Here is a 27,208-nt window from a genome sequence, read left to right as displayed (position 1 = left end):
TGCATACATATACTGTATTCACATATAAACATATTTAAATGTATACATGCATATATATAAACAACTCAATATATACATATATATATATATATATATATATATATATATATATATATATATATATATATATATATATATATATATATATATATATATATATATATATATGCTGATTCTTCAGCAGCCATTACCTGGCCCTCCTTGGTCCTAGCTTGGGTAGAGAAGCAGCTTGGGTGCTGATCATATGACATACGGTCAGTCTCTAGAGCATTGTCCTACTTGATAGGGTAACGTCACTGTCCCTTGCCTTTGACATTCATGAGCGGCCTTTAAACTTTCAAGCCTTTCAACACGTCTACTTATGGTCTTTCTATACCATTCTACTCTGCAGCCGCAAACCTTCTTAGCTTGTCAATCCATCGTCTTCACTTCCTTCCCCCGATTTGTTTGCAATCTTTAGGGACCCATAATGTTACTCTTCTTGACAATCTATTATCTGCCATTGTCATTATATGTCCTGCTCATGTCCATTTCTTTTTCTTATATCTTAGAATATCCTCTACTTTAGTTTGGTTTCGTATCCATGTTCATTGTTGCTGTGTATATATACATACATACATTTACATATATGTATAAATGTATATGAACACATTCCATATATAGTTGTATTTAAAATAAATTTTTTAAAATAAAGCGGCAAGCTATGCTTGGGGGGCAACTCTTCAAACATGTAAGCTGGCCGTAACTTTATCAAGTTGATCGTTATAATGATAGGCTCCCTACATAACTTTTTCTTATAAATATAAAATTAGTAATAATTGCACATTAAGTAGATGAGTTCCAACCATCTACAAAGTTAATCATGATAAGAATGTATATAGAGTAGCTGGGACTGTATACTGTATAACTATTATCCGAGAATGTCTTAACATAAGACGACCAAAGGTTTAACTATCAGGAAATTTTTAAACCATTCAAGGAGTTTCCTGTAACTAGGCAGAACTTAAAAAATATTACCACTATAACAAAAAATATTTCGCTAGTCATAAAAATAGCTTCATATGCTTTCGATCAGGATAAACACTTCCCCCAAAAGTGAAAATAGATTGGACAAGTATTAAGGAAGTTTTATATGTCTCAATCAACTACATCACTAAAAACAATTCATAGGTGGATATGATTAGCCATGGGAGCTTACTATTAAATTCTTTGATAGCCAGAAATATTAGACAAAAGGTCCAGTCATTGTTCTAAGTTAACCTTTTTCATCGTTGACTGTGTGTGGCCATGGGAAAAATTCTGTATTGGTCGGCACTGCTTGTTAATCCCTGCCCCTAGAAGGGTTAGCCAATGAGAATCCAGTTCCCTGTACACGCATTCTGTGGTGTGCTGTTTGAAATTTGAATTTTGAGTCAGTTGTGAGCTGATCATCGTAGAGAATAAACGTATAAAACTAATCCCTCTTGGGTCTGTCTAAACCATCCTTCAATAGGTCAAGACTATTACTTTTGGCAACGGGGATTTCAAAGCAATTAAAAAAAAAAAAATGGGATTTATTATCAATAGTGAAATCATGGCATCATCAACACCATTTCCAATATCTGAAGTGCACTGCGAAGAAAGCTCTCTGGGAGTTCAGAAAAAGTGTTTCAAAAACGGAAAATTTATTTGTTGCACTGATATTAAGGGAAAGAAATGCAAAAAAAGCAGTTTTGCTGCACTATGCAGGCGCCAAGGTTTCCGAAATATATGAAACACTTACTTTGGGGCGACTGATTCTAACTACAACAAGGTGAAGAATAAACATGTGCCAAGTGAGGTTGTCTGAGAAGTGGTGTTAAGGGAAGGCTTCTCGGGACATCTACCATCCATTCCAGTACCTCTGGAAACCAGCTTCTTGACGGCCAGAACGGAGCTATTAGAGTCATCCTGGTTCCTTCGTGTGACATGAACTTCTGCGGCAATTACTTTCAACCGAAGAAGAACAAAGAATTTGAATTTGAGAGGTATGAATTTCAAAAATCAACACATGGAGAAATCAATTAATCAGTATGCTGCTATACTAAGACAAAAGGCTGAAAACTGTGAGTTTGGAAATGAAGACAGTGAAACATAAAGCCAGATTTTTCATGGTTGTCTCTCAAACAAACTGAGAATGAAGTGCTTAGAAGAATAAAAATCTCTAACCAACTTATTGACAGCGGCAAAGAGCGATGGAAATTGCAGAAAGACAGTCAAAAAGCAATGAGAAAATGAGCTGGTGAACAAAATTAGGCACAAAATTAAGTAAATGTAAAGTAAAACCTTCATAGTCAAGGCCAACTGTTTCAAAAAATGAACATGCAAATGGGCAGAAACTGTGGTGGCGAATACCCACACCAAAATGGTAAGTGTCCAGCTTTCGGAAAATTGTGTAATTATAGTCCTAAGAAATATCACTTTATCGTTATGTGTAGTAAACAGTTAGAACCAAACAGGACACACCGTCGATGGGTCAATGCGTATGTCAGAAGTAACACTGGAGTAACAGTTCTCCTGGTGGTGTCAATGAAATAGTTTTGATACGGCTGTGACATTTGAATTGAAACAACTGAATTTCATTACGAACAAGAAAATCCCAAGAATGTCACTAAAAGTACAAGGTGTGGAAAGGAAAGTGCTCATAGATACAGGAAGTAGTATAAACATGCTACACGAGTCTATCACTAACAAGATGAAACCAAAACCAGTTATGCAAAGAAAAAAAAAATCAAGGCATATGTATTTGGATAAGAGAAACGGTTACATATACAGTACAATACTGTACAATGGGAAATATATATTTACAATAGACTCGGGTTTGAAATACACAACAGCCAACTTTCATGTGACACCAAACTCGACATAATCACCAATCAGCTACAAAACTGCAGTCGAGCTGGGTAATGGACTAGTCATCAAAGCCGTACCCAGTTATAGGCATTCAGAACTGAAAAGTATAGGCCTGTGTTTAATGGCCTTGGAAAGCCAAAAGACAAACAAATAAAATTTCACACTGACGAAAGTGTTATTCCTACAGCCCAGCCATCAAGATGCATATCATTTCACATGCAAGAGCAAGTCGAACAAGAACTCGAGAAACTCGAAAAACTACACATCAATGAGAAAGTAGATGGCCCTACTCCATTGGTATCAAACCTTGTGGTAGCACCTAAACTTAACACTCCCAATGAAATCAGACTTTGTGTGAACATGAGAAAGTAGATCACACTCTCAAATGCAAGAGGCGTGTCATGCCAACTGTGAACAATATTGTCCTGTAGTTAAATATGTCAAGGGTCTTTTCAAAAGTAGATTTATACAAAGTTTTTCACCAGCTAGAGTTAGCAGAAGAATCTAGGAATATGACTGTTTGCCACTCATGTTGGTCTGTGAAGGTATAAACGCCTAAATTTTGGCCTCTCCGTTGCACCAGAAATATTTCAGAGAGAAATCAGGGAAATTACAGTATACAAGGACTGCACAAGACGTTCAAATATCAGTGATGATATTATAGTTGACAGTAAAATGCGCAAAGAGCATGATGCAAACCTTGTAGCGTTCTTAGAACAACTTTTAGAAAAGAATGTGACATTCAACAAAAGTAAGTGTGAATTTGGGAAAAGCAAATTAAGATTCTACACTTGCATATTTTCAGAAGCCGGAATTTTTACAGATCCTGCTAAAGTCGAATACATCTAAAACGTACAGAGGCCTAAAAGTCAAGCTGAGGTAAGAAATTTCCTTGACATTATCAACTATGTATCACGGTTCATAGACAACTATTCAACAATTTCAAAGATCCTGCGTCAACTTACACAGCAGAAAATGACGTTTGAATAGACTTCTCAACAGGAAAACCCATTCTATTTGCTTAACCCTTTTACCCCCATGGACGTACCGGTACGTCCATGCAAAAAACTATTTACATTTTTTTGCATATTTTTGATAACTTTGAGAAACTTCAGGCATTTTTCAAAAGAATGAGACCAACCCTGACCTCTTCATGATGAAAATTAAAACTGTTAAGATCAATTTAAAAAAAATATATTGCAAAATGTGCTTGAATAAATAAAAAACGCCTGGGGGTTAAGGGTTGGAAAGTTCCAAATAGCTTGGGGATAAAAGGGTTAAGTGCACACTGGTAATGATAGTATTATGACATACTTTGATCCAAAGAAGTACACAAAATTATGGGTAGATGCAAGACCAACAAGCATTTCAGCAATTTTGATTTAGGAGAATAAAATTGTATCATACGGTAGCAAACCATCGAGCCCGGTAAAACAACTGTATAGTCAAACAGAACGGGATGCATTGGCTTGTTTATGGCGTTGCCAACACTTTTATCTGTATTTGTTCGGAAAGATGCTCATATTAACCATAGACCACTGTTCCCTAGAGTCGGTCTTCAACAACACGAAACGAATCCAGTCAGTCTGTCTTGAAAGATGGATGTTAAAATTAACACCATATAACTTTTAAGTCAAGTAGCAGGGAGTTTAATGATGTTATATTATTGCTCAAGATTATCCGAGCAAAAGTATACCAGATTATGTGATTCATTGCTCACTCTGCAATGCCAATATCATTAACCATCAGATGTTGAAAAAGCTATCAGTTCGGACTATTATGCAATGTGTCATAGATGCTGTTCAAAATGCTTGGTTAAAAGAACTGTGCCATAAAGATAATAATTATCGCATTTACCAGCAATTATCGGAAGAGCTGGCAGTTGTGTCAGTCAAAGAAGGGCAGATGTTATTGTGTGGTACCAGGCTTTGTATCCCTGAAAATCTTCTGCGACAAGTAGTTAACCTCGCTTACGAAGGTCACCAAGGCCGTATGCGATGCAAATCACTGTTACAAGATACAGTTTGGTTACCGTTTATGAATAATTGTGTGGGGTTAGTAAGCCAGGACCGTATTCCATGCATGTCATTCATCAAAGGCTACACCAGGTCTTTTAAAACCGTCCCCTTTACATAAGAAATCACCAAGTGAAGTATCCATGGATTTCTGTGGTCTGTTCCCATCAGGCGATCATTCCCTGATTACCAGAGATGATTATAGCAGACTTCCAGATATAATGTGTTTAATAAGCATCACAGCTCAGACAGTGATTCAAACACTTAGAAACAGTCTTTGGTATATTTTGCATCCCGGACCTGAAGACAGACAGTGGTGCACCTTTCACCAGTCTTATGTTTTCGGAATTTGCAGAATGTTACAAGTATAATCATTGTAAAATAACACCGTTACATCCGATGGCGAATGCAACAGCAGAAGCGATCATGAAGATTTTAGCTAAAACCATCAGAACTTCAGCAGCAGGTAAAAATTACAAAACAGAGCTTTGCAAGTTTCTTTTAAACTACCGTAGTACTCCTCATCAACTGAGTACTGGACTGCCTTCTGCGGAAATAATGTTTAATCGTAAGATTAAGACTAAAATGCCCCAATTCTCTGTGACAAGAAATTATAAAAGACCCTAACACATAAGCTAAACCAAACGATGCGCTGATAATCGTCGTAAAGCTAAACGATGTACTGTATGCTAAAACCCGGAGACAGCATGTTTGTTAGGCAACGGTTTTATAACAAACTCGAGACAACATTTAATTCCACGCCCAGCAGAGTTATTTGTTGGAAAGGTTCTATGATTACAGTGAAAGGACGGATAATTACACAAGATGCTTCACACTTCAAACAATTGCAGTCCAGAAAATCCGGTGCGCATCTTTTTCTGTCTGAGTCAGAAACTCAGAAACGCCAAGACAATATACATCACCCACTGTTAAGGCATTCAAAGAGACCTCGTAAAATTCCAAATTGTTTTTGGGATTAAAACTTTTAGTTGTGTTAAAGAATGTTTCTTTTTTTATAGTGCTGTGTCCATTAGCAGGTCATACTAGATAAAGTCTGTTGGGGGTGCAGATATCTATGGTTATCTACGAATACGTCCCTGATTATAAACGATATCTACGGATAGTCGTTCCAGAGGTTAGAACCCCGTGATACCCGACGGTAAATCTCTTGTAATATCACTCGCAGAAATAATATACAGTAGGAAGCAGCCGAAGGGAACTTCAACCAGGACGACATGGTTCGAGGCCAAAAATAGATTTTTCCTACGTCAAAACCCCTTTTATACATAAGCTATATAGCATTCTTTTGTATCATAGTATGTGAAGAATTGTGGTTTTCAAACTTTCATTTTAATGTTCAAAACATTTGCAAGAATGACTGATGAAAAAAACTAAACATACACATACTGTGAACAACTACATAGAATTCAGAAGTTTGTTTTTTCAACATTATGTATTAAAAAAAACTTGAGGGATGTACACTAATCCTATCAAAAAACTAAAAGACTAAAGCGAATTTTCTTCTTACCATTCCTCCCTCCCTGACAAGGGACTCGGCCGAGTTTGGTTGGTACTGCTGGGGTGCCACAGCCTACCCTCCCTCGTAATCCACCACAAAGGAAGCTTCATATCCTCATTCCCCTATTGCTGCTACCTTAGCGGTTACCAAGGTGACTCGCATAGAAGCAGGGCCTATCGGAACTGCGTCACAATTGCTTGCCATTCATTCCTATTCCCTAAAATGCCTTTTTGCCTCTCTCACATCTATCTTCCTATTACCTAGGGCTTTCCTCACTCTATCCTTCCAACAAAATAGTCTAACTTTTTTAAATGTGTGTATCAGTTCAGTTGGAAGTTGGAGCTTAACATAAAGTGTTACATTTACTTTCATAAATGTGTATCATTGGTATGTAATAATAAATCCTGATACATTTCTTTTACAAAAAAAAAGTATATCAGTTCAGCTAAAGATTAACATAAGATGTTTTCTTTTCCTGATTTTCACTTCTTTGTAAATGTTCAACTTAATTTTACACATTGATTTAAACTGATTTGATATATCGGCTTACAGGAACATCACGATAACGTTTTCTATTAAAAAAAGAAAGGCTGGATGTACTAGTCGACAGTGCTTGATAAGCCCCGCCCCTAAATGCTTAGCCAATGATTATCGAGTTCCCTGTACATGCATTTTGTTGTGTGCTAATTTGAAATTTGAATTGTGATACCCACTTGTATGCTGATCGTCGTAGAGAATAAACATATAAAACCAATCCCTTCTAGGTCTCTCTAAAAAATTCATCGGATCAAGACCATTACATTGACCACAACCACATCTCTGATACATTTATTACATTAAATACATTACTATGGTGGCTAAAAAGTCAGATTCATTAACCCTTTTAGCCCCAAAAGACGTATTGGTACATTTCACAAAACTCATACCTTTACCCCCATGGATGTACCGGTACGTCCTTGCAAAAAACTGCTATTTACATTTTTGACAATTTTTTGAGAAACTTCAGGCATTTTCCAAGAGAATGAGACCAACCTGACCTCTCTATGATGAACATTAAGGCTGTTAAAGCAATTTAAAAAAAAATATACTTCAAAATGTGCTTGAAAAAAAAATAACCCCTGAGGGTTAAGGGTTGGAAAGTTCCAAATAGCCTGGGGGTAAAAGAGTTATGTATTTAGGTTTTCAATTTTTACCATCATTAAAGATTAGTGTTAATTTCTCCATAATGATCTAGCCAATATTTTGATAAAAATTATAGCATTAATAATTCAAAAACATGCTTAATAAACCTTCTTCTATTGAGAGAAGTTTCAAAATGTTTCTTCGCGGGAACCTACCATAGTCTCATTAGAAATGTGAAGAATACAAGAGTTGCAAGTTAGTGACTTTCAAACGAAAACCACTGAATTCAGGTATCATGACTTTTCCTCCATACAGTACTGTACGAGCACCTTATAAATAGTTACAGATTTGGGTAACTTTCCTACATACAGAATCAACCTTAGTTTTGTGATCAAGTGGGTGGAAAAGGGAAGGAATGAATAGACAAAAGTCTGTAATTCATAACTCTACTGATATTCAAATAATTTAAGTAAATAAATAAGGTCCTAAACTTACCAAAATTCGAAGATACAAACACAAGTCAAACTGAAATCGTAAATCTAAAATATTCTTTCAAAAGTACATAATCTATCTATAAATCAAGGCACTGCCACCAATTTTCGGGGGTAGCCATCATCAAACAAAGGAACAAAAGGGTCCCTTCCTCTCTCCGCTCCTCCCAGCCTGACGAGGGATTCAGCCGAGTTTGGCTAGTAGCCGACATAAAAAAAGAACAAGAGGACTTTTCTTCTTGTCTCCTCCCAGCCTGACGAGGGATTCAGCCGAGTTTGGCTAGTAGCCGACATAAAAAATGAACAAGAGGACTTTTCTTCTTGTCTCCTCCCAGCCTGCCGAGGGATTCAGCCGAGTTCGGTTGGTACTGCTAGAGTGCCACAGCCCGCCCTCCCCCCATTAACCAACACAAATGAAGCTTCATATGCTAAATAATAATTATATAATTCAATACAATAAGCAAGATGACATATGCAATATGAAACGTGACAAAATTTAACAAACAGCTCCTTGCAACTTAAGTTTGTATGTTGAGGACTTTCTTAAGATATAGAACACATAATACTAGGAGTAGGTAAATTATTTTTTCAGTAGAGAAACCCTTCATCATATAAATGTATTTTTTAAATTGTTTTTATTTTTCACGTGTTCCAGTAATATAATAAACCACCAATGGAAAATATTCTAAAAAGCCTAACCAGAATAAACTATATAGTTTATTTACGTTTTTAAAGAATTAGGCATAATTTCTTTCATGTGTAATGGTAAATTTGACCACAACAAATTGTCCTACTAATATACTTATACAGGTATTTCAAAATTAGTAAAAATTCTAGTTTAAATAAAATTTTCAAACTAAATTTCATAGCAAATTTTGTAGTGCCAAATTTAATAACAAATCTTTTAAAATGACACTTGGATTATGACATCGTACTAGTTGAGATATTTTCAAAATGGCCAAAGATGGACGAAGGAAAAACTTACTTTTGGGGAGGCGTAGTCTTTCGTCAGATTGTATTCCCTGTCTTATCCGTACACAGTAAAAACTTTGGTTACCACACAGCACTTCAACCCCAAAAATAATAGAAAAAAGAATGAGAGATTTTAAACCCTGAAGCTTCGGTGATACACAATTTAAATGGAGAATTATAGCAATATAAAATAAATAATACAAACAAAAATGTACTTAGCACATTAAAGTAAAAAAATCAAAACAGCTCTTTAATAGCTACTGAATTTTTAAAATAAATTTTAAAGTTATACAGTAGAAGGAATGTCTCCAAACAACCTTTATAGCTAACAATTTTCAAAAGCATCATCTATAGTGGAAAAAAAAGAAAAGTTACTTTTTGTAAAAATTAATTCTTTTTAACTTCAGCCCATTACTCAAATACAGGTATTTACTACACAATTTTTGTAACACTCAGTGGTTAAAGAAGAATATATATATTTTGGCTCTTAAGAACTATAAGTCAAGAGTCCAGTTTGGTACATCAGTAGAAATAAACGGTCAAAAAAAGTCCAGCTCGACACATCAGATCAAACTAAATAATGATGTGCTTTGGCCTGAACTCAAACAGACGAAGAAATGATAGAAATGGTCTACGGTGAATTTGAAATATCCATATCAACAGCTTCATCTTTATCTTTAGTATCTTCTTCCTCTCTCTCCCTCTTTTTTCCTTTGTCGTCCTCTCCGTCATATCCCAGTTGTTCTTCTTCATCATAATCTCGGGACACCTGCGGAAACAAAACATCTTAGACGATTTTAGTATTTCTTAAATCTAAACCTGCTGTATATAATTATAATTGCATAAACCATTCCTAACTTTTTACCATGCCTTAACCCTTTTACCCCAAAAGGACGTACTGGTACGTTTCACAAAACTCATCCTCATCCCTTTATCAGACCCTGATTGCAAATAAAATCCCTCTCTCACCCATTATAAATGTATTTGCATAAGAACAACTAGAAGTTCTACAGACTTTCCATCACACATTAACCCTTTTACCACCAAAGGACGTACTGGTACGTTTCATAAAAGCCATCCCTTTACCCCCATGGACGTACCGGTACGTCCTTGCAAAAAAATGCTATAAAATTTTTTTTTTATATTTTTTATAATTTTTTGAAAAAATTAAGGCATTTTCCAAGAGAATGAGACCAGCCTGACCCCTCTCTGATGAAAATTAAGGCTGTTAGAGCAATTTGAAAAAAATATACTGCAAAATGTGTTTGAAAAAAAATAACCCTTGGGGGTTAAGGGTTGGAAATTTCCAAAGAGCCTGGGGGTAAAAGGGTTAAATTTAAACCTCCTGAACTATTCCTAACTTTCTACCATGCCTTAATGACTGTTCTGGCTTGCGCTGATGATATATAAAGTACTCAGGGTTTATTTTCATATAGTAACGTATATGGAAGAATAAACTCGACAATACTAAAATAGAACACTTTTAGTATGAAAGTTCCTTTGCTCAGACTAGAGTACAATAAAATATTAAAAACATATACCAGTACACTAACTTTAAAAAAATGTATAATGATACAGTACTGTATGTTAACTAAGCTGCAAAACCAACAAAAATAGATAAAACATTATTCACTGTACCTTTGATTCTTTTTTTTTTTCATCCTTCTCCCTTTTGTCCTTCTTTTTGTCTTTCCTATCTTTTTCTTTCTGCCTTTCCTTATCCCTGTCCTTTTCTTTACGATCTCGGCTTCGGCTCCGGTCACGTCGAGAATCTTTCCTGAAAACATGATAATAATATGAATGATTATGAAAAAAACAAGATTAACCCTTGCGGAATGATGTTAAAATGAGACGATAATGACTTAATTTACTGTTTTGCAATCTGTCTACTACAAGTGTACATACATATACCAAGGCACTTCCCCCAATTTTGGGGGGTAGCCGACATCAAACAAATGAAACAAAAAAGGGGACCTCTCCTCCCTACATTCATCCCAGCCTGACAAGGGACTAAAGCGAGTTCGGCTGGTACTGCTAGGGCGCCACAGCCCACCCTACCCTGTAATCCACCACAGATGAAGCTTCATAATGCTGAATCCCCTACTGCTGCTACCTTCGTGGTCATCTAAGGCACCGGAGGAAGCAGCAGGGCCTACCGGAACTGCGTCACAATCGCTCGCCATTCATTCCTATTTCTAGCACGCTCTCTTGCCTCTCTCACATCTATCCTCCTACCACCCAGAACTTTCTTCACTCCATCCATCCACACAAACCTTGGCCTTCCTCTTGTACTTCTCCCATCAACTCTTGCATTCATCACCTTCTTTAGAAGACAGCCATTTTCCATTCTCTCAACACATTCATATCCACTTCTTCTGGAAAACTTTCTGGTGTATCACCATAAGAAAAATGGTCTAAGTTGCCAAAATGTCCAAAGTGAGTGTACTTCTCTTTTTAGAAAAACAAAATTCCTAAAATAACAAGTCACTGACCCATTCCCCTACATTTACATCAAATGGCTTCAAAGTTACTGCAAAAAAAACTTATTGCTTTCAAATACTTCTACAAGTCTGGCATTTCACCTTATGAAAAATAAAAAAAACACACATGTAAAGCAAAATTAATTAGTAATCTCATTGATAAGAATAATAAAGTTAAAATATCTAACAAGGAATCCTTCATTAACAGGAACGCTGCAATGAATGGGGAAATACTTTGAAAATCTACAAATATAATGGTGCACAGACATGAGCATATCTGATATTATTTTTCATATGTTGAAAGAGCTATAATAGAAAGAAAAATTCTACATTCTAGCTTTGTTATTTCTTAACCTAAAATCACAAACTAATTTAAAACAGAACTCTTCAAACTCATGATAAAATAAGAACATTTAAATTCTATAACTGCATTCAAGATTATCAACATTCATTCTTAACCCTTTTGCCCCCCAAAGGACGTACTGGTACGGTTCACAAAACTCATCCCTTTACCTCCATGGACGTACCGGTACGTCCTTGCAAAAAACTGCCATCTAAATTTTTATTTGCATATTTTTGATAATTTTTTGAGAAACTTCAGGCATTTTCCAAGAGAATGCGACCAACCTGACCTCTCTATGACAAAAATTAAGGCTGTTAGAGCAATTTTAAAAAAATATACTGCAAAATGTTCTTAGAAAAAAAAAAAAATAACCCCTGGGGGTTAAGGGTTGGAAATTTCCAAATAACCTGGGGGTAAAAGGGTTAACATTTTCACTTTCTCTCTCAGTAAGCCACCGGACTCCCTTACATATACTGTACCTAGGTTCTGGGAGAGAAAATATCAATATTGTTAGTTATTATTCAATTAAAACATTTCTTGGAACTCCCCAAGAGAGATTAGTTCAAAAAACTTTCAACAGGGCTACACAATGCACAAGAAGAGTTGGAAGACTCATGCCTACATGACTGAGGATTATGAAGCGTGAAGTGGGAGATGAATGGAGAAGTATTGATTTAAAAGCTCAAGCCAGAGACGTATGGCGAAATCCAACCGAGGCCCTTTGCATCAATAGGCGTAGGAGATGATGATGATGATAATGATGTATATCTTGAGACTAACTATTTTCATGTGCAATGCCTTTATCAAGTTTTTGGGGGAAAGAAGGGAGAAATAGGTATGAATTTTCAGTGAAATATGAAAAATGGTGGGAAGATTTGGCCATATTTAGTGACACCATATGTTTAAACAGATTCAATTAAAAAAAAAAAAATATTTTCAAGTCAGGAAACAAGAAACTTGTATCAAATTATCAATACGGTACTACTGTATTTAGTTAAAGAAAGAGATATTATTAATAGTTAGTAACACTGCTGCTTCCTCCGGTGCCTTAGATGACCGCGGAGGTAGCAGCAGTAGGGGATTCAGCATTATGAAGCTTCATCTGCGGTGGATAACAGGGGAGGGTGGGCTGTGGCACCCTAGCAGTACCAGCCGAACTCGGTTGAGTCCCTTGTTAGGCTGGGAGGAACGTAGAGAGTAGAGGTCCCCTTTTTTGTTTTTCTTTCATTTGTTGATGTCGGCTACCCCCCAAAATTGGGGGAAGTGCCTTGGTATATGTATGTATGTATACTTAACATTCTCACTTTCTCTCTCTCAATCTCTCTCAGTAAGCCACCGGACTCCCTTACATATATCTAGGTTCTGAGAGAGAAAATATCAATATTGTTAGTCATTATTCAATTAAAACATTTCTTGGAACTCCCCAAGAGAGATTAGTTCACCAAACTTTCAACAGGGCTACACAATGCACTAGAAGAGTTGGAAGACTCAGGCCTACATGACTGAGGACTATGAAGCGTGAAGTGGGAGATGACGGATGGAGAAGTTTTGATTTAAAAGCTCAAGCCAGAGACGAAAGGCAAAATCCAACCGAGGCCCTTTGCGTCAATAGGCGTAGGGGGAGATGATGATGATAATGATGTATATCTTGAGACTAATTATTTTCATGTGTAATGCCTTTATCAAGTTTTTAGCTCGTCGGTATCTTTAGCGTCCTGTAACAAACACTTGGGAAGCCCACTCTTACCATCTCTCTACTTTAAAGCCAAAAAAACTCCCGAGAATTTTTCCCAATTTTCGGGGAAAGAAGGGAGAAATAGGTATGAATTTTCAGTGAAATATGAAAAATGATGGGAAGATTTGGGCATATTTAGTGACACCATATGTTTAAACAGATTCAATAATAAAAAAAAAAAAATGATTTTCAAGTCAGGAAACGAGAAACTTGTATCAAATTATCAATACAGTACTACAGTATTTAGTTATAGAAAGAGATAATATTAATAGTTAGAAACACTGCTGCTTCCTCCGGTGCCTTAGATGACCGCGGAGGTAGCAGCAGTAGGGGATTCAGCATTATGAAGCTTCATCTGTTGTGGATAATGTGGGAGGGTGGGCTGTGGCACCCCTAGCAGTACCAGCCGAACTCGGTGAGTCCCTTGTCAGGCTGGGAGGAACGTTGAGTAGAGGTCCCGTTTTTGTTTTTGTTTCATTTGTTGATGTCGGCTACCCCGCAAAATTGGGGGAAGTGCCTTGGTATATGTATGTAATACTGGGCTGTATTACTATTACAATACATTACTGTGCTGTTATTTGCACACATTTATTACCTTCGTCAAAATCGAAGATTAACATATTCACCCTTGTCGTCGTTTATCTATTTGCTTGTTTGATTGTGAGAAACTTTGCACAAAAACAACAGTACTGATTTTGACCAAACTTGGTAGTTATGCTGGGTATGACCCAAGGATGAATCCAACATTTAGGATAAAGTCCATCTAGGTACAGGTATGCAGCAGTACTTTTAACCCTTTCGCCCCCAAAGGACGTAACGGTACATTCTTGCAAAACACTGTTATTTCCATGTTTTTGATAATTCTATGAGAAACTTCAGCCATTTTCCAAAAGAATGAGACCAAACTAACCTCTCTATGACAAAAATTAAGGCTGTTAGAGCAATTTAAAAAATATATATAGCAAAATGTGCTCGAAATTTCACCTTATGGTGGGGGCAAAAGGGTTAATAAAACCGCCAAGTTAAGTAAATGGAAAATATTTTGTTAGTTTATCTTTTGGTTGTGAACATTACGCAAAAGACTACAGAACCAATTTCAACAAAACTAAATAGACATTTGGGCTATGACACAAGGATAAATCTACTAGATTTTGAAGAAAATACCAAGTACAAGTATGCAGAGGAGTTAACAGCAAAGTAAGGTTGCTTGGCATGGCTAAGGCATGCTCTCTACTGATTGCCCCTCTCGTTACTACTGTAAATGTAAGTATAAATTCTTGAACTATCTGAAGAGCTTGGCGCTCCTTATCATCTGCAGACATTTGCCAATAGAGGGAGGGAAGGGGGATCGTGATAGGATTGATGAATTTAGGTTATAATCCCTGGTTCTGGGGAATACCCAGCAGTTACAGAGAGTTAAAAAAGTTAAAGTGGTTGGACAAAAGAAAGAAATTTAACAAAAAGTGTTGTACAAAACTTATTAACCGTGGATAAGAGGGCAGTACTGTACTGTCCCTAGTTTCAAAACCATAGTTTATCCCTTACTTTGATCTAGAAGTAGAACGCGATCTCCTCCTCGTTCGTTCGTGGGAGCGTGACCTACGACGCTCTCTGGATCGATCGCGGCGAGATCTCGACTTGCTGCGAGATTTTCTCCGAGAATGGGACCTTAAGATTTTAAAGAAGAAAGAGTTCCACGATAAAAGAATACAAATGATTATGTATATAATTTTTTCTATATTCAAATGTAAGTCTTAAATTTTATATATCATATGAATAAAGTTCTCTTCCCTTACAAAGGACAAGGCTAAAATTTAACAAAAATAGAAAATTCCTACCTTGACCTGGTTCTGTGTGCTCGTTTAGAGCGATTACGGCTTCTTGAACGGCTTCTCGTCCTAGACCGCCTTCTGCTGCGAGACCGTGTGCGAGATCTACGACTTTTTCTTTCCCGTGATCGACTACGAGATCTGGTTCGCCTAGATTTTGAAGACTGAAAATACAATTTGACAATGAGCGAAAATTAAAAAAACAAAAAACCATACAAAGTACAGGCACTTAAAACTTAAAAACCAACTTGTTTAAGAGGTACACTAAAGCCACTATATTCCCTTATAACATTTGAGGGAATACTGAGCTTGTTGAAGGAACTTTCTTCAAATTTTCAAGTGATATTATTCAAACCATGTTTAAAATAACTATATCAGATATCTCAAAAATTATTTTTCCAAGTTTATGTAATTTACACAAATACAGTGATCCGCTTTTTTTCAATTAAAAAATACCAACCCCCTCAGATTCACAGAATTCCATGCAATCATATCTCTGAGTTATACCTTGAGCATTTTTATATTTCACGTTTTAGAAGATTGCCTGTTTTGTCAATAGTTCCAGACTGTGATAGGCAGAGACCACTTTTTTCAGAGAACTTCTCCACACAAATAAAGCACAAAAATTCTATTACTGTACTGTATGGATATTGGCAATTATAATTTCATACGGCAAGCTAATGAATAATCGATAGATTCATTGAAATAAAAGGAATAACAAAGGGCAAAAAACTATACAAAATAAAACAAACTTCAAGAAGAAAATTCCTCAACTGCATTCCATGTCTACTCAAACTTTCATGTTTTACTGGAAATGTTTGTCACATTTTTTTTTTAACCCTTTTACCCCCAAAAGGACGTACTGGTACGTTTCACAAAACTCATCCCTTTACCCCCATGGACGTACCGGTACGTCCTAGCAAAAAAACTATTTGCATTTTTTTTTTGCATATTTTTGATAATTTTTTGAGAAACTTCAGGCATTTTCCAAGAGAATGAGACCAACCTGACCTCTCTATGACAAAAATTAAGGCTGTTAGAGCAATTTAAAAAAGTATACTGCAAAATGTGCTTGAAAAAAAAAATAACCCCTGGGGGTTAAGGGTGGGAAAGTTCCAAATAGCCTGGGGGTAAAAGGGGTTAAACATTATTGCATAAGAAAACCAAATTGTTCCGACACTTAAACAAACCTTACTATAATCCCTAATAAATAGTTCCAGGTTTGTATACGTTAGAAAAAATAAATTACTTCCAAATTTACCATGTTTTGAAATGCCTCTGGAGATTTTCTTTTGTATGATTTGACCAAATTCGACATATTTTAAAAAGGGTTCCTCAGACCTGGGGTAGGGGAAACCAAGCCAAGTGGTTTGCCTCCACAATGAACAGTGATTGTTTCATGCCTGGTGAAGTGTGCCGTACAAGATAAGTAATAAAAGGGTTGGTGCAAGATGTGTCCAGTTAACCCTTTTACCCCCAAAGGACGTACTGGTACGTTTCACAAAAGCCATCCCTTTACCCTCATGGACGTACTGGTACGTCCTTGCAAAAAAAATGCCATAAAAATTATTTTTTTCATATTTTTGATAATTTTTTGAAAAAATTCAGGCATTTTCCAAGAGAATGAGACCAACCTGACCTCTCTATGACAAAAATTAATGCGGTTAGAGCAATTTGAAAAAAACATACTGCAAAATCTGCAGGGAAAAAAATAACCCCTTGGGGGTTAAGGGTTGGAAATTTCCAAATAGCCTGGGGGTTAAAGGGTTAATAAAATTCCATTATTAACCCTTTTACCCCCAAGCTATTTGGAACTTTCCAACCTTAACCCCCAGACGTTTTCTTTTTCAAGCACATTTTGCAATATATTTTTCTTTAAATTGCTCTAACAGCCTTAATTTTCGTCATAGAGAGGTCAGGTTGGTCTCATTCTTTTGGAAAATGCCTGAAGTTTCTCATAAAATTATCAAAAGTATGCAAAAAAAATGCAAGAAGCCGTTTTCTGCAAGGACGTACCAGTACGTCCATGGGGGTAAAGGGATGAGTTTTGTGAAACGTACCAGTACGTCCATTGGGGGTAAAAGGGTTAACAAAGCTATTTAAGGATTAAAAATTCTAATTTTCATCCTAATTGTAAAATGCTAAAGGAACACAAATTACAAAAACAGTACATTGAGGGAGCTCTTGGGATATTCAATAAACTTTGTTAGCGAGAATTTTATCGTACCTCCTTTTTCTTCTCTTCTTTCTTTTCTTTATCATCTGCCTTTGATTCCTCCTTCTTAGTGTCTTCTTTCTCCTCATTGGCAGTCTCCTCCTTCTCTGTTATTGTTTCCAGGACTTTTTTGTCCTCTTTCTTTTCCTTTTTCTCCTTATCCTTAGACCTTTCTTGATCTTTGCTGCTACGACTGTTGCTGCTGCTGCTTCCCCGATCTCGTTTCGACGACGACGACGACTTGGATTTCGACTTTGACCTTGACCGTTTGGAACGAGACTTTGATCTCGACTTTCGACGAGATGGGGATCTATGAATGAAACAATACAAAGAAATGGCATTATAGTACAAGTAGTCATAATAACCAACTTTAATAATTCTAAGCCCTTGGGCTTATAGCATTCTGCTTTTCCAACTAGGGTTGTAGCTTAACTAATACTAATACTGTACTAATAATAATAATAATAATATTAATAATAATAATAATACCAAGGCACTTCCCCCAATTTTGGAGGGTAGCCAACATCAAACAAATGAAACAGAAAAGGGGACCTCTCCTCTCTACGTTCCTTCCAGCCTGACAAGGGACTCAACCGAGTTCGGCTGGTACTGCTAGGGGTGCCACAGCCGACCCTCTCCCGTTATCCACCACAAATTAAGCTTCATAACACTGAATCCCCTACTTTTTTTTTATATCATAAAAAAAAAAATAATAATAATAACAATAATAATAACCATATCACCCATAAAACTATTTCTTTTTAATTTTTGTTTCAACTTCTAAAATCAACTTAGTTCTTACATTTAGTGTATGATCAGTACAACTTATTGAAATAAAAATTTAAAGCTCTATTTCTTTTTTTGTTAAGAGCCAGATTGGCCATCAATAAAAAATTGGGCCTATTAACCCTTTTACCCCCAGGCTATTTGGAAATTTCCAACCCTTAACCCCCAGGGGGTTATTTTTTCCCCTGCACATTTTGCAGTATATTTTATTAAAATTGCTCTAACAGCCTTAATTTTTGTCATAGAGAGGTCAGGTTGGTCTCATTCTCTTGGAAAATGCCTGAATATTCTTAAAAAAAATGATAAAAAATATGAAAAAAAAAATTGTATAGCATTTTTTTGCAAGGACGTACCAGTACGTCCATGGGGGTAAAGGGATGGCTTTTGTGAAACGTACCAGTACATCCTTTGGGGGTAAAAGGGTTAACCCTAACATACCCAAGTTGCCATGAAACTTTGCACTCAAATTGGGGTACCTGAACCCAACTGGAGGGGAAACGGCATCTTAGTGTAAGGCAACATTTGTGTAGGACAAATCTTAGTGTAATGAAATATTTCATACACTACAAATCAAGTAATGTATTTTACAAACACTACAACCTTTGATAATAATAAGTTGAATCAGTAGAACTTCAAAAGTTCAAAGTTGGAGCAAATTTTTTTATGTTGAACAGGCTGACAGGAGTCTTTTTATAGTTTATATAAGACATATCTGTTTTTGACGTTGTTAATAGTTTATATAGGACATATCTGTTTTGACGTCGTTACTGTTTTTAGAATGATATATTGTTAATTTATTCTCATCATTTATTTATTTCCCTATTTCCTTTCCTCACTGAGCTATTTTTCCCTATTGGAGCCCTTGGGTTTATAGCATCTTGCTTTTTCAACAAGGATTGTAGCTTGGCTGGTAATAATAATAATAATAATAATATCATCTGTTTTTGACGTTGTTAATAGTTTATATAGGACATATCTGTTTTGACGTTGTTACTGTTTTTAGAATGATTTATTGTTAATTTATTCTCATCATTTATTTATTTCCCTATTTCCTTTCCTCACTGGGCTATTTTTCCCTATTGGAGCCCTTGGGTTTATAGCATCTTGCTTTTCCAACTAGGATTGTAGCTTGGCTAATAATAATAATAATAATAATAATAATAATAATACAGAAGCTCCTCAACTTACACGCCTAATTGGTTCTAAAAAGCTGTTTGAATGTTGAATTTTGACCTAGGGTATGCCTAACCTGAATCCTGTGCTTATGATTTCCTGCTACAAAAGACAACAGATGGTCCCGCTTCATATGAACGAACCAAACGTTTCCTCCATGTTAGTACACTATATCTGTTTTGATTGTTATCTTATTACTCGCTCTTCCCTGCTCTGTTAATAAACCAACCGGTATAAACTTCACGGTTAATGTTGTTTGAATTTTTGTGAAGTTCTTGTTCTTAAATTGAAGTATTGAAGTTCGATGTCCATTTAATTGTTTAGTTGCGGGATAGATGGAGATGGTTTGGGCACGCTCTTCTCACTCCTCAAGAGAGATTAGTTCACCAAACTTTCAACTGGGCTCCACAAGGCACTAGAAAAGTTGGAAGACCCAGGCCTGCATGGCTGGGGACTATGAAGCGTGAAGTGGGAGATGATGAATGGAGAAGTATTGATTTAAAAGCTCAAAACAGGGACGACTGGCAAAATCTAACAGAGGCCCTTTGCGTCAATAGGCCTAGGTGATGATAATGATGATTACTACTTATGACTTATTTCAAACTTGCCATAGAGGTGATGGCATTGGTTTACCGCACGGTTAATTTATAAATTCTATTTTATCAGACACAGTGCTGCTAATATCTTTGGGAATAATATCAATCACAACTCAGACGTGATAAGTTGGTGTTACCAGTCACCACTGATTGCATTATCACTGAAAAAAAGGTCAATAGCAGAGAAAGGATCAATCAACATATAGAAATATGTTGGTCCTCATGTGTTCACAAAACAAATATTCAAGACTTTAAAAAATGAAAAAATTTAGCAATTTTCTTGGGAAGGTGAATCATCAAAATTCCTCTCCACATAAGATCACAATCATAATGTGTCAATTGAATGTTCGCCGACTTAGCGGAATCGAATTGTGATAACAGAACATTCGCAATCAACGCGGAATCATTTATGTGCCAAAAGCAACATTCTCTGAACCATAAAACTATAATAGAATTTAGCGGACTTTATTTGTGTTCAATATGGCACACAAAGGTTGAACCTGAACACTTTGTTTCAGAAATGGAAGTTGAGGAACCAAAAATGCATCGGTGATACTGACCCATTATTCTACCACAAACTACGACCGAAAATAAAAAATTTGGAGTCCAAAACAGGCATTACGAAATAAGTCTTTAACCACATCACACCTTTGTCCTAGAACACAGAGAAACAGATGGAATCCCTTTTTTTTTATCAAGGTTTGGATTCTCTTTTGCACTTGTCCTTGATATCAATCTGATCAATCAATTCATACTTTATAACTATCATAGCCCTACAATATATCTGAAAAAATATAAGCTAGGCAATATAGTAAAATGGGTTAGGCTAATAGCAAACCAAGAGATGAAAGGATAGGCCACAGGGCAATATATCAGTAATAAAGGAGTATGAAATAATATAATCTTGCACAAAATTGAAGTTACTCCATTAAAGCACACTGTAAACTAGAGGGGCACTCAGTAGAATGCAGACCTCCACTGCGGCAGCTTATTTCTCTACCTTTTGCTCGTCCTTGACCTTTGACCTTAACATGTATTTATTGGCGTGGATTTTCATATACTCAAATAAGAACCAAGTTTGAATCTCTGTAACAACGATGTTCAAACTTATGGCTGAGTAAGTGAATTGGACATTTTGCTGGACCGTGACCTTGACCTTCCAAAATTTAATCATTTCATAACTGCAAGTTTTATTACTCTACTATTAAAACTGTGGCCAGGAAGCTGTCCACAAACAGGGATGAAAACATAACCTCCTCCCAGCTATGTCGGCAGAGGTAATAATCCATATCAGGCCTTACATTCATATTCCCCATCTGTAATAGCCTACCTCCCGAACAACCTAGGCAGTATAGAAAACCAAGGAATGAAAGCCTGATCTATTATATCCCCCCAAAATTAGTTCCTTCTAATATAAACTCAACCAATCACTTCTTAGTCTCTAATTATCTATGCTATACTTTCCATGCAAGCGATTGTGACGCAGTTCCGGTAGGCCTTGCTGCTTCCTCCGGTGCCTTGGATGACCACGGAAGTAGCAGTAGTAAGAGATTCAGCATTATGAAGTTTCATCTGTGGTAGATAATGTGGGAGGGTGGGCTATGCCACCCTAGCAGTACCAGCCGAACTCAGTTGAGTCCTTTGTCAGGCTGGGAGGAACATATAGAGGAGACGTCCCCTTTTTTGTTTCATTTGTTTGATGTCGGCTACCCCCCAAAATTGGGGGAAGTGCCTTGGTATATGTATGTATGTGATACTTTTCATCGTCCAAGTCCCGTAGCTTGCCCGCGTTGCTCTACTCAACCAGACTAAGCTCAATGGCTACGACGATTTAAATCTTTTAGTGCAAATAACCTATGAAAAAGTAGATCTACCAAAATAAAACTGACATAAATCCTACCATACATCAAAATAAACCATAACAAAGTTGATGATAAAGGTAGAAAAATCAGAAAGTTAAGTTTGTCAAACTGAAACCAAAAACAAAATTATACTTACTAATACCGTATTGATAATTTCCCAAGTAAAAAGACTATTCCATAAACCTTCATTACCCAGTTTAGAATATCCAATTTATATCAAGTTTGATTATTTAAAAACAATAAACTTTCAGAGAAGGGATCCAAGCTACTGTCCTAACAATTTCTAGGTCACACAAAACCAAAATTACACGCAATTTAATATTAAACGAGTTAGCAGCAATTGCTGTAAAGTAACATTTAACTTGATCATGTCAATAACAACCCTAAACCTGTATAGGTTTCTAAGGTATTCAAGGGTGTGATATACAGTAGGCACAATATGATTTGCAGTGCTGTCCACTTAGGATAAATGATCAAGGCATAGACTACTCATGCTAAGAAAGGCTGTTACTTCACAGTAAGTGATTTCAAATATACAAGGCTATATAGCTTGTTTGTTTATAATAATTAACCATGCATGAAATATTGTTCCTGTAAGAGGTACTGTAAAAACATAAAATATTTATCATACAATACCATATCTGAACAAGAGCAAAAATTAAACCAATATCTACTACACCACACTGTATACTCCAACCAGTTATACAAAGGAACTGGAGCCCTATCAAAACACACAGGACATGTGGTGTCAAATAGAAAATAACACAATTATACTTTACTGTATCTATTCTAAAATTTACACAAAATACTAAAAACGAAAAGCCAAAGGGAATTCCTAAACATTACTTTTCTAGCAAAAAATATTGCGACTTCACAATAATGAATTCAACATGCAAAATAGGGACATGACAAGGACCCAAAACACAAAAACCAAGCCTGTTTTGGTGATCGACGGTACAGACTCTCATACTATATCGCATGCACTGGCCTTGTACATCATCAGTAACATCATAGTTTAAAAGGGTACAATATTAGTAATGTAACCTACAGGTAATAATCAACAAAATAAATAATATCTTGTACTTTCACATCTATAGATGAAGAATGTATCATATCAAAATGACTGACTATTTACATATACTCACCTCGAATGAGATTTTCTACGAGACTTCGAGCGTGACGACCTTCTCCTCCTCGAGCTGCGGCTCCTGGAACGACGATGCCGTTCTCTGGAAAAGTACATCATGAACCCTTTAATTCATCTTATTATTTGATACATTCGTTTATCATATTCAATCTGTGATTAAGGAATAAAGTGAGAAGAAAAAACTACACTAACTGAGACACTCTAAAATCAAACCATTGTTCTCTAATCTTGGGTAGTGCCAGAGCCTCTGTACCATGGTCTTCCACTGTCTTGGGCTAGAGCTCTCTTGCTGGAGGGTACACTCGGGCACGCTATTCTATCTACTTTCTCTCCCTCTTGTTTTGTTAAAGCATTTATAGTTTATATTGGAAATATTTATTTTTTCTATTGCTATTCCTAAAATATTTTATTTTTCTTGTTTCCTTTCCTCACTGGGCTATTTTCCCTCTCGGGGCCTCTGGGCTTATGCCATCCTGATTTTCCAACTAGGGTTGTAGCTTAGCAATTAATAATAATAATAATAATAATAACTGGTTCTAATCGTTCACTTTATGGCTTAAATTCATAATCAACAAATCAACACATCAAATGAAAAAGTCAGTACAGAACATCCGCAACTTACGAAAATTCAGAAAAACAAACACAAATACAACTGAAATCGTAAATCTCAGATATCGTATAAAAAGTTCGCATACTGTAATAAGATAAAGAAATACAATAATAAAACAATATTGTATCATTTGATACAGTAAGCAAAATGACGTTTGCAATAGCCTGATATTTATGTCATATGAAATGGGGCTATTCGTTGAATTTTGTAGCTAGAAATTTCTAAGCATGGGAGTTAAGTTAGGTCTACCCTACAACAAAGTTTAACAAAACTTGACTTAACCCTTTTACCCCCAAAAGGACGTACTGGTACGTTTCACAAAACTCATCCCTTTACCCCCATGGACGTACCGGTGCGTCCTTGCAAAAAAATGCTATAAAAATTTTTTTTTTTCATATTTTTGATAATTTTTTGAAAAAATTCAGGCATTTTCCAAGAGAATGAGACCAACCTGACCTCTCTATGACAAAAATTAAGGCTGTTAGAGCAATTTAAAAAAAATATACTGCAAAATGTGCTGGGGAAATAATAACCCCTTGGGGGTAAGGGTTGGAAATTTCCAAATAGCCTGGGGGTAAAAGGGTTAAAAACAATTCGACTTACATAAATATTCTTGGAACCTATTAAGTTTGATAAGTTGAGGATCTTCTGTACTTGATAATACACAAATGAAGAAAAAGAAATGAGTGAAGATGAACAAGATGTAAATTTTGAAGACTGGAAAAAAATATTCAAATTGGCAGCCACCTCTAAAAAATAAAGATATACAGTGAATATTTAGATTTCTATATAGTACATGGTATTTCATTATCATTATTATTATTAAATTTTTTCTTTGAAGAATACTGGTTGTTGAATTAAATTGATAAAATATAGGCCTTAAGCCAAGCACTGGGGCATCAAAGGCCATCCAGCACTATATAATGAAAATTAATTAATCATATCCGTACATGATTTGGTTGTACACTTTTGTACAAGTTATTGTATAATGATCCTAACTTTTGTAGGTGTAAAGGCATTATTTTGTTAATGGAAAAACAGTTTTTATCAGTTACAGTATATAAGAAAACTGCGCTTTTCTTTGGCAAAGAAGATTAACTATCCAGGAGGTTAAATTTCTCTTTTGACTCGGTTGAAAATCATTGGCTTCTTAACATTAGTAATGTTTTTCTATGAATAACTCCGACAGGCATGCCAGCACAGGGTAAGCATCCAATTTCAAAGTAATATTTTTGTCATTCATTGGATTTAGTTATATAACAGCATATACAGGAAGGCATTCACAATTATATGATTGAATGATGAAGTCCTGCTATTGAGAAGGCATAAAAGCTATTAACCCTTTTATCCCCAGGCTATTTGGAAATTTCCAACCCTTAACTCCCAGGGGTTATTTTTTTTCAAGCACATTTTGCAGTATATTTCATTTAAATTGCTCTAACAGCCTTAATTTTCATCATAGACACGTTGGTCTCATTCTCTTGGAAAATGCCAGAAGTTTCTCAAAAAATTATCAAAAATATGCAAAATAAATCTAAATAGGTTTTTTTTTCAAGGACATACCGGTACGTCCAAGGGGGTAAAGGGATGAGTTTTGTGAAACGTACCAGTACGTCCTTTGGGGGTAAAAGGGTTAATACAAAAATGATTGAAATATTCTCTTACATAACAGTTCAGTCTCCTCAACCCTGGATTTCCTAAAAGGGAGCTTGTCAAGCAATACTGTAGTTAGTATGTATTAGATACTCTTTTAACCCTTTTACCCCCAATGCTATTTGAAACTTTCCCACCCTTAACCCCCAGGAGCTTTCCGTTTTCAAACACGTTTCGCAATATTTATTTTATTTAGATCGCGCTGACAGCCTTAATTTTTGTCATAAAGAGGTCAGGCTGGTCTCATTCTTTTGGAAAATGCCTGAAGTTTCTCATACATTTATCAAAAATATGCAAAAAAAAATGCAAATAGCAGTTTTTTGCAAGGACGTAACGGTACGTCCATGGGGGTTAAGGGATGAGTTTTGTGAAGTGTACCAGTACGTCCATTGGGAGCAGAAAGGTTAAGCAATGGTATTCACAGTTCTACAACAGGTAGAGTGGATTGAGAATACTTGAACAGTAAAAAGATAATTTTGAAGCATTTGTGTAATGAAGGCTTTTTTTGTCTTTTCTGTCAAGGCTAGTTTTCTCTAAAGTTATACAGTATAAGGAAATTAGGTGGCATAAATAAAGGGGTAATATATACATGATAATTTTCAAGATTCGGTAGGATATCTTACCGAACCCTTTTAAATGCCAATAGTTTTTTAAGGTAAACAGTATCTACAGTGCAAGGAAATAAGGCAGCATAAATAAAAGGGTAGCATATACTTGTGATTTTTCAAGATTTATTAAGGTATTTTACCCAACCTTTTTAAATGTTAATAGTTTTCCAAGTTATCCAGTATCTACACTATAAGGAAATAAGGCAGTATGAATAAGGGGGCTGCATATACTTGTGAATTTTCCAGATTCGGTAGAATATTTTACCGAACCCTTTTAAATGTTAAAAGGCAACTTTTAAATGCTAGAAAACGACTGTTAAGTTTAATTTGAATCAGAGAGGCCTGATTCAGTTGAGTTGGACCCTGTAAGGCCAAAATTCATTAAGTTGACCTTTCTGAAGGCGAAATTATTTGAGGTGGCCTTTTCCCACAGGGCTATTTTCCCTCTTGGAGCCCTTGAGCTTGTGGCACCCTGTTTTTCCAACAGGCTTATAGCTTAGCTAATTATAATAATAATAATGATAATAATATGAGACTTGAAGAAAGCAATGGAATAAAGGTTGTTGCATTAGTCAACAAAACTTAACCCTTTAAGATATTCTATTCGCATTAAAAATTCACGTACAGTTCACATTCCTTTTGGCTATGACAACTGTGTTGACATTTCAGTTCTGTCTACATATTTTACAGGTCCCAATTCTTTCCTTTATAAATCTCTGTAATTGTAAAAACAACTTCCATCTATCTAGAGAGCAAGGGAGAGAGAATATCTTTAAAATAGTTTCACCCGTGTGTAGATTACCTCGACGAGGTTGTCGTTTTGATGGTATACAAATGCTATGACGAAGACAGGCACCGATGTCCATTTTCTTTTCTCTTCATCTTTCTCTCTCTCCACCCTAGCTGCAACCCACCCACAACAGTTGGGTAACAACCACATACATAATTCACTGCTTAGGTGAATGGAAGTGTTCCCAACTTTTAGGAACACCCCAAACTGTTCCCCCATGTCTGGTCCGAGACTCGAACACAGTTCTCTGCCAGCCAGCTGATTGCATTAGCTGACTGCGTTACCGACAACACCACGAAGGGGAAAGAGAGAGCGGAAGAGTGTGTTTTATCATCAAAAGTGACTGAATATTACTATATATTAGTCTGCTCCCAAAGAATTATCTTCGACA

The 27,208-nt window shown here is 36.0% G+C and overlaps 1 protein-coding gene and 1 long non-coding RNA gene across 3 annotated transcripts in view; one reads left to right on the top strand and one right to left on the bottom strand.

Moving 5' to 3' along the window:
• Positions 1-27,208, top strand: part of LOC137652541 (uncharacterized) — a 282,636-nt gene that overhangs the window by 61,463 nt on the left and 193,965 nt on the right. The gene's annotated exons all lie outside the window — the stretch shown is intronic.
• Positions 8,626-27,208, bottom strand: part of Srp54 (splicing regulatory protein 54) — a 40,989-nt gene continuing 22,406 nt past the window's right edge. For both annotated transcript variants that reach the window (XM_068385999.1, XM_068386000.1), the window contains 6 exons: positions 23,155-23,238; positions 17,605-17,902; positions 15,387-15,541; positions 15,094-15,216; positions 10,629-10,767; positions 8,626-9,759 (listed from right to left, as the gene is read on the bottom strand). In XM_068385999.1, coding sequence (XP_068242100.1) covers positions 9,622-9,759; positions 10,629-10,767; positions 15,094-15,216; positions 15,387-15,541; positions 17,605-17,902; positions 23,155-23,238 — 937 coding nt within the window. In that variant the 3' untranslated portion in view covers positions 8,626-9,621. The remainder of the gene's footprint in view (positions 9,760-10,628; positions 10,768-15,093; positions 15,217-15,386; positions 15,542-17,604; positions 17,903-23,154; positions 23,239-27,208) is intronic.

Source organism: Palaemon carinicauda, chromosome 13 (assembly GCF_036898095.1).
Source record: "Palaemon carinicauda isolate YSFRI2023 chromosome 13, ASM3689809v2, whole genome shotgun sequence".
Lineage (NCBI taxonomy): Eukaryota > Metazoa > Arthropoda > Malacostraca > Decapoda > Palaemonidae > Palaemon > Palaemon carinicauda.
The sequence above is the reverse complement of the archived record's forward strand: the minus strand, read 5'-3'. Positions and strand labels throughout refer to the sequence as shown.